This window comes from Trichosurus vulpecula, chromosome 7 (genome assembly GCF_011100635.1).
Source record: "Trichosurus vulpecula isolate mTriVul1 chromosome 7, mTriVul1.pri, whole genome shotgun sequence".
Taxonomy (NCBI): domain Eukaryota; kingdom Metazoa; phylum Chordata; class Mammalia; order Diprotodontia; family Phalangeridae; genus Trichosurus; species Trichosurus vulpecula.
In genome coordinates, this window is record NC_050579.1 from 200,959,156 (window position 1) to 200,976,180 (window position 17,025).

At 38.9% G+C, this 17,025-nt stretch overlaps 1 protein-coding gene across 1 annotated transcript in view; it reads left to right on the forward strand.

Annotated features, from left to right (window-relative positions):
* IMPG1 (interphotoreceptor matrix proteoglycan 1) overlaps positions 1-14,785 on the forward strand; it is a 318,324-nt gene extending 303,539 nt beyond the window's left edge. The window contains exons 17-18 of the mRNA XM_036768304.1: positions 2,938-3,018; positions 14,689-14,785. Of these exons, the coding sequence (XP_036624199.1) occupies positions 2,938-2,977 (40 nt within the window). The 3' untranslated portion in view covers positions 2,978-3,018; positions 14,689-14,785. The remainder of the gene's footprint in view (positions 1-2,937; positions 3,019-14,688) is intronic.
* The last annotated feature ends 2,240 nt before the right edge of the window (positions 14,786-17,025 follow it).

Here is a 17,025-nt window from a genome sequence, read left to right on the forward strand (position 1 = left end):
CCCTCAGTCATTGAGGAGATGGGTACGCTGGGTGGATCAGCCTGGGTTTTCTGCTCCAAGATACCTCTAGAGAAAGAGGTCCTCCTCAGTATCTACCTTGTCAGCCACAACTCAGTCTACATTCTCTTCTTCTTTCATTGACTAACTAGTCTTCTAGTTCTTGGCCCAACTCTATGATCCTCCTACTTCTCTGTTTCCAGATCTTGGAAGTTTTTATATGGTTCTAAGATAGTTCCTCTCTTTTATACAAATTCTTTAGATCATGATCAAGCCTCTCATTCATGACCTTGATTGATTTAAGAAGATATATAAGCCCTGTTCATACCTTATTCTGATTGATTGATTCAAACAAGAAACATTTTATCTAACAAAGATAATTACTTTTAGGTAGAGAGATAATCAATAGAAGCCCACACTTACAAATAAAAACAGTGATTGACATTTCTCCAAAAAGAAAGAACTGAATTGACACAGAAGAATAAGAAGTGGGCCACTTTCTGGCCATTCTCTCTGCATTCTCCCTATCCTCACCCCAATCAGTGAGCATTTATTAAATACTTACTATGTGTAGCACTGTGTCAACTGTTGGGATACAAAGACAAAACTGAAATAGCCCCTCAAGAAGCTTACATTCCCCAGAGAAGAAAGGAAAAACAGAACATGGGATATTTTCCAAGGTGATTTTTATCAGATCATTTTCCATTTGTGTTATTGGGTTGGCTAGCCAAGTCAATTAAAGAGTAAACAGGAATGGAAGGGAAATGTTTGATTCAACCAACATAATTAGTATGCATTGATTCTGATCCACAACTGTAATTCTGCTCTTCACCTGTCATGCCTTCCTTGACCATCAAAATCACCTATTCCTTGTGTCACTCTGACATTAGAAGTAGATTACCTAGGTTTTTCTCTTGCCCTCCTCACCTGAAAACCTCACTTCATTTCTTAACTCATATCCTAAGACCAATTCCTTAGCTGTCCATTCATTTTGGGCCAGAAAAATCTGGGAAACGGCAATCGTAATCTCACATCTACTCCATGTGAAGTCAGGGGATGATTCTGAATTGCTATGGTTATTGACAAGGTCAGAGTTGGGAGAGCAAGTTCCAATGTGAACGAATTCACTTAGACCTTCTTTGTAGCGATTGGGAGCTTTACTGAAGCAAAAGCAGGCGCTAGCCTTGGAAGAAGGACTGGCCAGGACTAGCAATTTACAGAGGGACAGAGGCTTGTTTTTATAAGGACAGGATAAGAGAAACAAAGGGAAATTTTATGCAGGGGGTATGGGGGGATAAGGAATTCCATGGTCCAGGGTAACGGGAAGTTTGGTGGTATTTCAAGATAAGGGGAGGAGACTTTAGGGCACCAGGGAGAGAGCACTCTTTAGGCACCTTTATATCAAGAAACTTTAGGGCATCTCCAGGTTAGAGGATAAACTAGGAAAAGGGCAACTCAACCCTTAGTGTACCTTTGTATCTACATCAGTTATAATCTCTTTTGACTATAATATAGAGTGTCCCAAAAGTCTTAGTTCAGTTTTTAAGCCATAATTGCTTAAAACCGAAATAAGAATTTTGAGACACTGTGTATTTATTTCAACAAAAAAGAATTTCTGTAATTATGAAAATTTTACTTAAATGGCTAAAATCTAGGAGACTACAGGGTTAACAGAACACATAGGCCTATGAGGAAAAATCAAGACATCTCCCTACTTATACCATAAATCTAAACTTATTGGAAAATAAGTTTGGGAAAACTAAATATGATTGTCATGTTAAGAGCATTTTAAATACATAAACTCATAGAATTTTAGAGCTGTGTCTTCTAGTGCACTCCCTTCATTTTATAGAGAAGAAAACCCAGAGACTCGAGGTGTCTGGCCAAAGGCCACAGAGTATTGGATTCTGTCTCTACTTAAAGTAAGGAAAGAACTAGTAAAATCCTGTTGGAATGAATACCCTAGGGCAAAGTTATGTCTGTTTTCATAGAATAGGCTACTTAGGTTGATTTATTTAGTTCTGATTCTATTGCAAAGCCATTGCCATTCATTGTATTTCTTAACCTTTGTTTTTTTTTCCTCTAATTTTGTTCAGCTCGAATTTAGTATTAAATATTTATGAAATACTTTATACATTTTTCACTTCCCTCATTGTAGATGTCCTGTACACAGACACAGGCTGCACAAAGGATTCTATTTGGTAAAATTCCCTCCAGAATTAGCAAATCCTTTCATTTTCAGAGTGCCTCATTTTGGATGAGATGATCCTGACTCCCTCTCTCCCCACCATCTTTCCAATCATTAGGCAAGAGAAAAAATGCAAAATCTCATCTAATTTGCACCAAAGCATTTATGCTTTTAACCCAGCAGACAAATATTTTAAATTTTGTCCTTGAATTCCACAGTGTTGATTTTTTTTTAACGTGCAAGATGTTCTCCATCGTTGAGACGCTCTCGGTAACTGTAAACTGGTAACCTGCCATTAACTCACGACCTTCCCCCCCACTTTTTAGCACATTGACCTGCACACTACTCCCTCCAGTGGCCTCATGTCCCGAAACACTACACAAACACAAAATCTCAACTTGATGCACAGCAAAACACACACTTTTCATCCCAGCTTAAAGGACAGGTACACCCAAAGTGATGCCACTCTCCATTTTCACACGTCCACATTCACTTCACAACTAAACTGCTGTGAAGCTTCTTCAGTCTCCTTCTAATCTCAGCTTTGGAACTAAAACCACCAATTTGTCCAAGTCACTGACCTTCCTAGGTCTGCTAACACTTAGAATTAAAAAAAAATAAAATATGAGAATAGAAATATTTCCTCTCAGAACAGCTGAGAAAGCTGGAAGTGGCTCAGAAAACTATCTTGATTCTCTAAATACTAATCAAGAAAGAAGTAACCAACCATATCCTTGCCATTTTTTTGGTAGGTCACCAGATCATCCTTTGATACCAGAATTGACCAGTTAGGATTAAGAATGCTAAATTTCAAACAGCAGGAAGAGAACAAGGTACAATCATACCCATTGGTTTTAATTATGATGTTTTGTATTCTGTGGTTGACTGGGAACTTATCTGTGCTTGAATCATTTTATGGAGAGGCAAATAAATATACCTTCCTTTGCTAACTGGGTCTTCCTATACAACCATACTTTAAAAAAAAAAAAAGCCTGGACTTCTATTTCTCTGGAGTAGGGATGTTGAGGGCTGAGGGACATGAGGTCCAGGAACCCCAAGACTAGAGTTCCTAGATGGGGTCATTGAAGGGGAGTGCCCCTCAAGGACCCATGTACTGAAGAGGGTTGGGGCCATCTGGAATGAATTCACGATCTCAAGCATTCTTTAAGTCAAGGTGACAAAGATTTATTATGCTTTACAGCAGGCAAGAGTTCTTAGGAAACCTGCAACCTTACAGGGCTACAGGAAAAGTTTTTATATATATTTTGGGGTGAAACCTGTCAATTAGGTGTTTTGGGGTTGGATTAGGGAGTGGTTAAGGGGTGGTCAGTTCTTAAAGAAACATGCACTTTTTGTATCTACTGCATAGGTATCTTACCCAGAGTTCACTGGGAAATAGCCCAAGGTGGGGGCGACGTGGAGGTGTGGTTTTGACTGTGAAATGTCACTATGTCAACTATCAGTCAGGTCTGACTGGAAACATCCAGGTAGCTTCCATCAAATGTCTTGTTAGATAAGATGAATGTAAGCGAGTATATATTTGACTATGTCTAGGATACATATCAGTAAGGTCAATAAGTAGTAAATATTGTTATGGCCCAGTGCACAGCCAATTAGCATGTACACAGGGAGTCAGACCAATAAATTCTATACGTGCAGCTGGCCACAGTATCGGGAAGAGAGATAAGTGCTTTGCTAAGGCATGCTGCCCTTGAACTGGAGAGAAACTGCTAGCGCCAATGTTTTGAAGCTAGGGAGAGATGTGATTTTAGAATTGGATGTGGTTTGCAATTGGGGTCCAGCCACAGGCACCCAAGCAGAGGCTAAGGAGAAATGTTAGAATTAGGGTACAAGCACAAGCACAAGTACCCCATCAGGGAGTCAAGGTAAGAAAATTGCTTCTATTGATAGAGAACAGCTATTCTCCAATTTATCATTAGAGAGCTCCCTGGGACATAGTTTAAGTGACTTGCTCAGGACCACACAGCCACTGTATCAGAGGAAGGATTTGAACATAGTTTTTCCTAACTCTAAAACCAAGTCTTAGTCTAAAACTAAGCTTCATGCATACACACATGACCATCACCACCCCACCACCACCACCTCAAGAAGGTAAATGAAAGCCTGTTTTTAGGGAAATTAATCAACAAGCATTTACTATTCTTTATTTTGTGTCTGACACTGTATTAACTTAAGGCAAAAACAATCCCCTCAATACATTCTATTGAGGAAACAACATAGACACAAAATAAACATATAAAGTAATTTAGTTGCTAAGGGACTAGATATTGGGAGATTAGAAAAGGCTTCTTGTAGGAGCTACCCTGAACGGAGCTATGAAAGAACTGGGATTCTTGCCAATTGCCAAATCTTACCATTTTACTTTCACAAGATCTTTTACATTCAACCCCTTCTCTACAGTCACACAGCTACCACCTTAGCTCATCACTTCTCACCTAGATTATTGCAACAACCTCCTAATTGGTCTCTGCCTTAAGTCTCTCACAACTCCAATCATTTTACACATTGCTGCTAAAATAATTTCCCTTAAGCTTGAAACTGACCAAGTGGATCTCCTACACAATTGACTCCAGTAGCTTCCTTTACCTCTAAAATAAAATATAAGTTCTTCTGTTTAGCCTTTAAAACCCTTCATCATATGCTACTTCCAGCTTCTTTCCTTCCAACTTCCTTCTGCCTTCTGAATCCAACCAGACTGGTCTTCTATCTGTTCCTCACACAGGACCTTACATCACCATGGCTTTACACTAGCTATCCCAAACACTGACAGTAATCTCCTCTCTCCTCTGCCCCATAGAGTCCCTCTCTTCCTTGAAGACTAAGCTCAAGCACTAAGCTCTGTGTAAAGCCTTTCTTCATCTCTTCATCTTCAACTACTAGTCCTTTCTCAAACTTTTATATTTAACTATTTGGGATGTGTGCACATATGTGTGTATGTATTATTCGTGTTGTATTATTTTTATACACACTTGTCTCCTCATTAGAATGTAAACTCTTTGAGAGTAGGGACTGTTATATTTTTGCACTTGGATCCTCAAGAGCACAGTGCCTAGCACATAGTAGAAACTTAATACTTATTGCTTGATTGATTGAGTAGTCTCGTTGCATGAGTTGCTCCTCTCAGGGATAAATTTTGGGGCTGCTCATTGTGAAGGGAAGGCTCTCCTGGACCTTGATGCCACCCCAACTAGGCTTGGGGTGGTCTTTCTAGCATCCATACTTCCAATGAGGTTGCACTGGACAGAAGGCAGCTTGGAGCTATCTGTTACATCATTGGGACTCTAAGGGACACTCTTTTTAGATAACATCTCCTGCAGGATTTTTTCTCACATTCAACTGATAACATTCCAGCCTAGGGAGATGAGGGATGAAGTAGGGAAGGGTAGATTAGGGACACATAATGCTATGGCTTAAATGGGGATACTCCTTTCATCTACCATGTCAAAGATTTTATTTTGTTCACTTTAGATCATTCATCTCATCCAGTTCAAGTAGAAGTATTCCCACATTTTACCCATTTCAAGCCATACCCACTTCCACTTCCAGCCCTTTTGCCTTAACTGGACTAAATTCCCAGGGTTCCTTACTGACTTTATATACAACACTCCTGTATCGGTCGAACTCTGCAATTTCAGTGATGTTACTATTTCAGGGACTACTAGGGGCTCTGTTTTAAATTGATTAACTAGATTAATCTAGTTAAGAATTCAGCTCTATCCTTTTTTCTCATTCAAAGAATCTTGGCAGCTGTGATGACATCTTTTGTCCTCTCAATATCTTCATCTGAAGGACATTTCTCTCTCTCTCTGGTCGTCTTAACAGTCCTCTCCACGTTTTACTTCAGATGACGAAATTGAAGCCTAGGAAGGTTAAGTGACTTGACCAGCATCACACAGGTAGTAAGCTTCAGAGGCATCTAACTCTAGAACTAGTGTCCTTTCCCACTATACCTAATATATGCAGGAGAGCATTTAAGAATGTACAGCAGAGCACCATATTTAAAAACTCCTTCACCAGAGTAAAGATCTTGGTGATTCTGTCTGGGCCTTTCCAACATGATCCAATCAGCTTTCCATGTCTGTGAGGTCACTGTGGGATCAATGGAGCCTGAGTCCATGGTGACAACACTATTCGATGCTTTTTCCATATAAGCACCTCAGACAGGGGATAGGAGGATCAGCATAACTGGATAAAATGAAGCAACCAATCAGATTCCAAAGCTTAGTTACTTGGGGAGTATCTCATAGAAAAAAAACAATTTTTTTAAAAATAAATCCAACTCTCCCTTCCCTTTTCCCTGCAACCCCACTTAAGGAAAGGAGCTTAGAAACAGTTACACGCAGACAAAAGATCTTGAGTGTACTCAAAAAGTGGACACTATCTTTATAGGGAGAAGGTGCGGTGAAGTTGGAAGTGTGGTTTCTTATTTTTGATAGTAAATGATTTGTGGTCGATTGATTGGCCAAGATGGCGGCTGGTAAGCAGGGAATAGCATGAGCTCCGTACGGAGTCCCTCCAAAAACCTGTAAAAAATGGCTCTGAACCAATTCTAGAATGACAGAACTCACAAAACAGGGGGAAGCAGGGCTCCAGCCCAGGACAGCCTGGATGGTCTCTGGGTGAGGTCTATCCCACACGGAGCTGGGAGCTGGGAGCTGGGAACGGAGTGGAGCAGAGCCCAGCCTGAGCGGTGTGGACCAACCAGACCAGCAACCGGGCAGAGCATGCCCTAGCGCCCTGAATCAGTAAGCTGCGGCAGTCACGAGACTTCTCAACCCCCAAACACCAAAGACTGCGGAGAAGGTTAGTGGGAAAAGCTGCGGGAGTGGAAGGAGTTCACGGTTCGGCTTCCAGCCCCAGGGGCAGCAGAGGTGGGGCAGTTACGGCTGTTGCTGCTTCCGGCTCCAGGCCCACCCGGTGGGAGGAATTAAGTGGCAGATCAGAGCAGGGGTGCACAGCCTGCTGAAGATCTAAGCCCAGTCCGGGTTGGGGTTCTTGGGGAAGGAGCAGTGCTGGTGTGGCAGAGCTGGCACCTCCCCCCCAAAAGTGGAACATAGAACTCTGTAGTCTACAAGCAGTCATACCCCACTGAAAAACTCAAAGGTCAAGTTAGTGGACTGGGAATATGGCCAGGCAGCAAAAATACACCAAGATTCAGTCTCAGACTTTGCATTCTTTCTTTGGTGACAAAGAAGACCAAAACATACAGACAGAAGAAATTAATGAAGTCAAAGAGCCTACACCAAAAGCCTCCAAGAAAACATGAACTGGTCCCAGGCCATGGAAGAGCTCAAAAAGGATTTGGAAAAACAACTTAGAGAAGTAGAGGAAAAATTGGAAGAGAAATGAGAAGGATGTGAGAAAACCATGAAAAACAAGTCAATGACTTACTAAAGGAGACCCAAAAAAATACTGAAAAATACACTGAAGAAAACAACACCTTAAAAAACAGACTAACTCAAATGGCAAAAGAGCTCCAAAAAGCCAATGAGGAGAAGAATGCCTTGAAAGGCAGAATTAGCCAAATGGAAAAGGAGGTCCAAAAGACCACTGAAGAAAATACTACTTTAAAAATTAGATTGGAGCAAGTGGAAGCTAGTGACTTGATGAGAAATCAAGATATGAACCAAAGGAATGAAAAAATGGAAGACAATGTCAAATATCTCCTTGGAAAAACCACTGACCTGGAGAATAGATCCAGGAGAGATAATTTAAAAATTATTGGACTACCTGAAAGCCATGATCAAAAAAGAGCCTAGATACCATTTCAAGAAATTATCAAGGAGAACTGCCCTGATATTCTAGAGCCACAGGGCAAAATAGAAATTGAAAGAATCCATCGATTGCCTCCTCAAATAGATCCCAAAAAGAAATCTCCCAGGAATATTGTCGCCAAATTCCAGAGCTCCCACATCAAGGAGAAAATACTGCAAGCAGCCAGAAAGAAACAATTTGAGTATTGTGGAAACCCAATCAGAATAATCCAAGATCTGGCAGCCTCTACATTAAGAGATCGAAGGGCTTGGAATACGATATTCCAGAGGTCAATGGAGCTAGGATTAAAACCTAGAATCACCTACCCAGCAAAACTGAGTATCATGCTCCAAGGCAAAATATGGATTTTCAATAAAATAGAGTACTTTCAAGCTTTCTCAGTGAAAAGACCAGAACTGAATAGAAAATTTGACTTTCAAACACAAGAATCAAGAGAAGCATGAAAAGGTAATCAAGAAAAAGAACAAGAAAAAAAATTGCAAGGGATTTACTAAAGGTGAACTGTTTTGTTGACATTCCTACATGGAAAGATGACGAGTATGATTCATGAGACCTCAGTATTAGGGTAGCTGAAGGGACTATGCATACATATATGTTTATGTATATATGGGTGAATGTGTATGTATGTATATCTATGTGTGTATATATATATATATATATATATATATATATATGTAGAGAGAGAGGGACACAGGGTGAGTTGAAGATGAAGGAAGATATCTAAAAGAAACAAAATCAAATTAAGGGATGAGAGAGGAACATACTGAGAGAGGGAGATAAGGAGAGATAGAATAGGGTGGATTATCTCGCATAAAGGAGGCAAGAGCAAGCAGTTCTGTGGGAAGAGGGGAGAGGGCGGATGAGGGGGGAATGAGTGAACATTGCTCTCATCAGATTTGGCCTAAGGAGGGAATACTATACATACCCAATTGGGAATCTTACCCCACAGGAAAGAAGAGGGAAGAAGATAAAAATAAATGGGGGGGATGATGGAGGGGAGGGTTGATGGGGGTGGAGGTAGTCAAAAACAAACACTTTTGAAAGGGGACAGGGTCAAGGGAGAAAATTCAATAAAGGGGGATGGGTTGGGAAGGAGCAAAATTTAGTTAGTTTTTCACAACATGAGAATTGTGGAAGGGTTATACATAATGATACACATGTGGCCTATGTTGAATTGCTTGACTTCTTAGGGAGGGTGGGTGGGAAGGGAAGAGGGGAGAGAATTTGGAACTCAAAGTTTTAAAAACAGAGGTTCAAAAACAAACAAAAATGTTTTTGCATGCAACTAGAAAATAAGATACACAGACAATGGGGTGTAGAAATTTATCTTGCCCTACAAGAAAGGAAGGGAAAAGGGGATGGGAGGGAGTGGGGTGACAGAGGGGAGCGCCGACTGGGGAACAGGGTAACCAGAATATACGCCATCTTGGAGTGGGTGGGAGGGTAGAAATGGGGAGAAAATTTGTAATTCAAACTATTGTGAAAATCAATGCTGAAAGCAAATATGTTAAATAAATTTAAAAAAAATTTTTAAAAAATGATTTGTGGTCATGCTCCTTCATCCCCAAATTTAAGTGCCAAGCAGCATGAGTTAGGATAACAAAATGAAAGTGTATATTTAGTATAGACCCAAATCCAGCACCCACTGTAAAATGCTCAATACCTTAAAATAGAAGAAACGACTGTTTTCTACTCTCTCAACTGTGTCTTCAATCCAATTCAACCTTCATTAAGCACCAGCTACACGAAAGGCACTCTGCTAAGATCCTGGGGATACAAAGGCAAAAACAAAGCACCTTCTGCCCTCAAGTATTTATACTTCTCAAATGAAATTATATAATTTTATGATTGTATTTTTAAAAGCTGACATTTTCACAGGAATATTTTATATTCTATGGATTGCATATAGTTATAATAATTCAGACACTGTTTTCTCTCAGAGACAAAGAATAATGCATTCATGCAAAATTGTGTTGAAGAGGGAAGGTGTAATATCAGAAACTCCTCAAATTTCATTTATCAGATAGTCACTTTTCTTTTATTTCTATTTCTTTAAGCTATTGATCAAAAAATCTTTTTCCTTTAGCTTAATTTTCTGAATATTATTTTGAGAAGAGAACAACTTTTATACAATTTTACCCATTAATTACATAGCTGTATAAATAGGTTATGTACATCTTTGGGTGTACATAACCATTCAGAAAAAAATAACTTTTTAAATTGTTCATGTCTCTTGCTGATGCCATGGAAAAATGCCTGGGTGTGGAGTATTTGGGTTCAATACAGCTCTGCTACTTGCTGTGTGGCCTTAGGCAATCACTCAACACCTTTGAGTCTCAGTTTCCTCATCTGTAAAATTATATTAGAATGGGTGCCTCTAAGGTCCCTTCCAAGTGTAAATTTGTGATCTTTCGGTTCTAACCTAAGATAAATTTGTTAAAGTTAGAATTCCACAGTGGAAAAATATCCAACATTAGCCAGTCAATGTCTGACAAAGTCTTAAGTAATCGACTGGGGTTCACAAAACCCTAATTCCAGAAACCATCTGCTTAAAGGAAAAATGGTTTAATTCATACTATGTCAATCATAGCAAAGGTATAATCAGGAAGGACACTGGAAACCAAACACAAAGCACGATCTTATCAACACCAACAAGTATTTCTTAAGTTCCTACTGTATGCCAGGCACTGTGCCATGCGCTAGGGATCCAAGTATGAAGAAACAAGCCCTGCTCAAATAAGCTCACATTGAAGTGGAAGAGGCAAGAAGCACATATAGAAATACACAGAACATAAAGTGAATAAATACACATATATATATAGTTAAATATAAGGAGGGAGGGAGGCCACTAGCAATTAGAGAGATGTAAGCAATTAGAGAGAAGTAAGGTGTCATGCAGAACATGATGTTTGAGCTTTGTCTTCCAAGAATAGAGGGACTCTATGAGGAAATATTAAGAAAAAGTACATTCCAGGGATGTGAGACAGTCAGTGTAAAGCCAGAGTATGGGAAATTGAGTGTCTTGTGTGAGGAACAGAGTATAGGAAGTATAATGTCCAATGAAGCTGGAAAGATATGTTGGAACTACATGCAAAGGGCTCTAAATATGAACAGAAATTTCTATTTTATCCTAGAAGCAATAGGAAGCCACTGGAATTGAGTAGGGCAGTTACATGTTTGACACTGAAATTAAGGAAAATCACTTTGACAGCAGTGTATAGGGCAGACTGGAATGGAAAATAGACATGGAAGGGAGAACAATTAGGAGCCTATTGTAATACCCAGGTGAAAAGTAGTGATGACCAGAACTAAGGTGGCAGCTGTGTGAGTGGAGGGATCAGAAGCAAGAGATGTGAAGGGGAAAGCAGCAAGATTTAGTGAGTGGTTGAATTTGTGGGGTAAGGGAGAATAAGAAGGCCAGCATAATGCCAAATTATAAACCTTAGACTCTGGAAGGATGGTAGTCCTTCCATAGAAACAGAAGAGTTAGAAAGAGGGGAGAAGTTGACAAGGGTCAGGGAGAGAGATAATGAGTTCAATTTTAAACATGTTGAGTTTAAGAAGTCTCCAAGACATAGCGTGTGAAATGTCTAGTAGGCAGAACTGATATGGATAATGAGCCAGCAAAGGAGACTGAGGAGTGGTCAGCCAGGTTTAGAGACAAGCCAGGCAAGCATAGTATCACACACAGAAATATCAAGGAGAGTATCCAAGAGGAGAGGGTAGTCACCATTGTCCAAGGCAGCAGATAGATTGAGAAGAATTAGGATTGAGAACGAGCATCAGATTCGACAATTTAGAGATCATTGTTAACTTTGAAGAGAGCAGTTCCAGGTAAGTTGTGAGGTCAAAAGACAGATTGCAAAGGGTTGAGGACAGATGAATGGAAGTAGCTAGTGTGGATAACTTCCTCAATGAAATTTGGCTGTGAAAGGGAGGAAGGTTAGAGGTTAATAGCTTGAGGGGATGGAAGGGTAAAGATTTTTAGGAATGGGGGATTGGTCATATTGAAGGCAATAGGGAAAGAACCAATTGATAGGAAGAGGTCAAAAATCAGCAAGCGAGACCACTGAGGATGAAATTTTCTGAAGGACAGCAGAGAATGGGACCGAGTAAACAAGCAAAGGGGTTCGTCTTGACAAGAATGACCGTCTCTTTGTCAGAGACTAGAGGGAGGAGCAGAAAGAGGGAGATCTCAAGGAATTTTTCTGATAAAAAGAATGGGACAAAATGCAAGCATTATCTCCTATTTTTTTTCCATTAAATTAAGAGGCAAGATACTTCTCAGAGACGGAAGGAGACTGGGGGGAATGGGAATATTAGGAATAGTTTCTTAGGGCAGGCAGTGATAGGGAAACAATTAGGGAGGAATAAAGGACCCCCATGCTGCAGTAAATTTCCACTGAAACAAGTTGTCACCAAGCAGCAGAAGAATAACAAGTAGTGCAGCAGCTGTCAAAGCTAGTTTCACATGAATTTGTAATGTACTCATTCAGCCCATTTGCAAGACTTGATCCAGTTTCATTCAGCAGCTCATAAGTAGAAACAGAGGAGGCGATGGTGGGGTAATCTAGGGCTGAGGTTTTTATCAAGAGAGAGGGGGTGATAGGACAAAGAGTAAGAAATTCAAAGGCAGAGAAGAGTGTAGAGTTGAAAGGGCTAATGAGCTGAAGCTGGAGAGGGAGGAAAGTCAAAACTGGGGTAATGACCTGAGGAAGTACTGAGGAGTTAGGGAATGGAGATCTTGATGAGGCTGAAGAAGTATAGTAAGAGATGGAATGATAGGAAGTTAAGTCTGAAAGGGGATGTCAGGGTTTCTAAATGGGGAGTGAAACACTTGTGCGTAATGGTGAGAGCTAATGTATGACAATCTTAGTTCCAGGCATATCCACACTTGAAATATTCTGTGCTTGACTAGAGCATAAATTAATTCAATGCGAAGTTATACATGACAGTTATATGAGACTCATGCCGTCTTGGGGAGGGAGGCGGGAGGGAGGGGAGAAAAAACTGGAACTCAAACTATGTAGAACCGTGTGTGGTAAACTAAAAATAAATAAAACACCTTTAAAAAAAAATAAAAAAAAAGAAAATATTCTGTGCTATTCTGGTTGCTTCATCTCACGAAAATATTTAGCTAAATACCGTGGGGATTATACATGGGAAAAGACTAAAGAAAAAATGAGATGGGGGGGTTTTCTTAGAGCAGGGGTTATTTGATCTGTGAATTTGGATAGAAAAATTACCTTTTTATTTCAATATAAATTCAATTCTAATTTGATGTATTGTATTTTATGCATTTAAAGCATTTCTCAGTGATCATTAGCTTCACCAGACTGCCTGCCAAAAGGGTGACACAAAAAGCTTAAAAATCCCTGCTTTAGAAAGACTTTCATTTGAAAACGGATGAGAATGAAGTTCACAAAATGATGAAAAGCATAGATATTGCATTCATCACATTTGAAATACAACTCAGACACTTTAAAGCTTGAAAGTAGTTTGAAAACAAAAAGGAGAGCTACATTATGCATAAATAGAAAACATTCTGAATTTATTACCCTAATAGGTGCTACAAATTAAAAAGTGTTAAGTATATGTAAGGGTTTAAGTTAGGACCATATTCATATCTTTGACAGTTTAGAAGTTGGGAATATTTAGGATATAGTACGACCTTCTAGAGTGGTCAGACAACAAGGACTTTAATGCTTAGTGTGTGTCAAACACAATGTTGCCCATGAAATAATATAATGGAGGGTAAGTATAGCATCTCCAAAGTCCTCTTAATTCATTCGCTAGCCATTAATGAGTGGCTGCTATGTGCCAGGCACAGATGCTGGGGATACAATCCCTGCCTTCAGGACTTTAGAATCTTGGGAAAGGGGAGGGAAAGATGGGATAATATCCCAGAGAAGGAAAAATCTAAAGTACAAAACACTATGCAATAGAAATACTAAGTAATTTTTAGGGGGGGTACTAGCAACCGAGGAGAAACAAAATAGAATTTCTGTAGGATATGATATGCATTGTGACTTGAAGGAAGCTAACAATTATATGGAGTGCTCCAAAAATCTTAGTTCGACTTTAAGCTTTAATGCCTTAAAAACTGCCTAAGATTTTTGGGAAACCCTGTATAAGGTGGAGGGAAGGAAGGAGTGAATCCCGAACATGAGTGACAGCCTATGGAAAGGCACAAAGCGAGATGATAGAATCTCCAATTGTAAAAGGGACAGAAAAAGAGGGAGTAGGAGGAAAAGAGAGCATGAAGAGTAACGTGCCACAAACCTAGAAAAGTAAGCTAGATTCAAAATTTGAAGGAATTTAAAGAACAACCAGTACAGTTTGTATTTTATCCTAGAAGGAGGAGAGAGCTACCACACTAGAAACATCTTGTAGGGAGTGACATGGTCACTCAGATATATACTTGACAAATATTAGTTTGGCGGTAGTGTCTGTTAGATGGATTGGATAGGCAAGATACTGGAGGTAGGGAGACCAATTATGAGTCTATCAAAACTGCTAGGAGAGAAGGGATGAGGATCTAAATTAGGGTCGTGGCCATGAGAGAAAAAAAAAAGGGTCAGATGTGAGAGGCCTTATGGAAATACAACTGAAAACTTTGTACATCTCTGATAGACAAAATAAGCTGGAGCACTGATCTTCCCTATATGGCAAGGATGCTTCATGGTCTTACATCTTTTCTCTTTCAGGTATTCAGAGAACTGAACTTTGAATTACCAACCTTAAGATAGGAAGATTCCACCATCTGACTCCCACAGCTGAAAGATCTTGTAAATTTCAATGTTTCAAACAACCGTGTGTATGTGTGTGTGTGTGTGTGTGTGTGTGTGTGTTACCTCTACAAATGTAAAACACACTTGTCTGTAACTTAGTTGACAGTTAATTCAAGAATTGCTAAAGAGGAAAGTTAATCACCTGCTGGCCATACAGCTAGGTTGGCAATCAGACGACATAATACGTATGTATGTATGTAGTGTGAGTATAGATACATAAATATATGTATATATATATGTATACCAAGTGACCCCTCCCCGCAGCGAAATCACATCCATTCTATCAACAAAGGTAATAGGAATTATTTAACACCAGATTCCTAGTATAAACCCAACATTAAGAAATATAACTTACACAGTATTGTATTCAAGTAAATTCTTGATATTTGAGAATGATAAGAATATTGTTGTACATGGAGTCAGATGACCTTGGTTGTAACTGACATTCTGTCCCTGAACTTAAGCAAGTAAACTGACCTCTAGTTTCCTCATCTGTAAAAGGGGCTGGAGGTTGAATTGAGTCTTTTGGGTACCTCTGAGGTCTAGAATTATATTTCTAATATAATGGTTAATGTAGTATTTCCAAAAATGCTTCAGATTACCAATCCCTCTACCAATTACAGATCACAACCTCTATTATTGGATGGTCCCCAAGAATTGCTACTGTTAGCAAGTACATCATTCCATGGCCAAACTCAGCAATGACCCTCAAAAAACTTGGCTAAATTGGTCTTCAGAGAACATGAAGTCTACCAGAAGGCATACAGGTGAAGATTTTGTAGCTAGGTAGGATGTGCCAGAGCTTTAGCACCAACATAGCCATAGAGAACCCAGTATCAGCTCCACGATACAATGAAGCATTAGAGTGGAACTTTAAAAAGGTGCTCAGTATTAGATTAAGAAATAACAAGAGCTCACATTTATGTAGTGTTTTGTGAAGCACTTTCCTGGTATTATCCTCATTTTATATATGAGGAAATTGAGAGAAGTTAAGCAACTTGTCCACAATCGCACACGTAGCACTGATTAGAACTAACTTGAACCCAGGTCTTTTGACAACAAATCCAGTGTTCTTTTCAGGGTATACAAAAATATATACATAGTTTACAATGCAAAAAGCAGAAAGTTTGCAAGCTCTACCCTTGAAAAAAGACGAATCTACTGCAGTTCATTTGCACACTGAGTGTATACACCTTCCAATTAATATTCAATAGTTTAAAGTACGCACAACTCTACATAAAACAAGCTATTGCAATAGCTAGATTTAGCTTCAGTGATTTCTGGGGTATTTAAAAAAAGTAATTGGGACATTTTTGACTCAATTATCAGAGAAATCCCAGTTGTCCTTTTATGTTATGTGCAATACTATTTTCAGAGATTATACAATTAAAAACTCACACCATACTAACTTGAAGACAATGTTTGCAGTAGACAAACCAGAAGTGAAAGTTTATGAAGCTCTTCTTTCAATTAAAGAATATAGTATATGAAACAGCACATTTTTCCTATTTTTGTATGTTTGCATACTTTTTATCTCAATTTTAACTATTCTCATAAACATGTTTTAAAGATACATCTCAATGACAAATTAATCCTCATGAGCCCTTATCAATGTCAAATATAAACTATTTCCAAATAAATTTGTTATAAATACTTTTCTTTCAATAAAATATGATGCCTGTTTATTATAGACTGATTGGTCAATTTATCTTGAACTGAATATTGTCCTATTTTATTTTTAGCTTTTGATGATTCTAGACATAAAAACCATCGTAATCAAGACAATAAAATATTTAACAGTAACATCAACATTTTCAACTAAAATTTTTACAAACGAAGATAATAAAATTTTCCCAGTTACATGGCACCCCATTTAGAAAAGTCATCCCTCCTACTTTTATACAACTTTCTTTTCCTCTTAAAAAGGGGCTATAAATGCACTGAAAACACACACAATACAAAGCAAAGTTCAACATGGGATGTATTTTTTATTTGCAATTTTCAGTACATCAGTAAAATAATTTTAGGAAGCATCTATTTTGATACATACTTTGAAGACACAAGGATAAAATTATATAATTCCTGCAACTGAAAAGGAGAAAATTTAGCAATGGGGGAGAAAAGGTGAATTCACAAATTGCTGTTTGTGCTTTAAACGTGAGCTTCTGAATAGGTCTGCAGATTTGAGTCATGTGGTACAGAATCTACTATATATACATAGATATAAATTCCCTTGAATATGACTCCTAATTT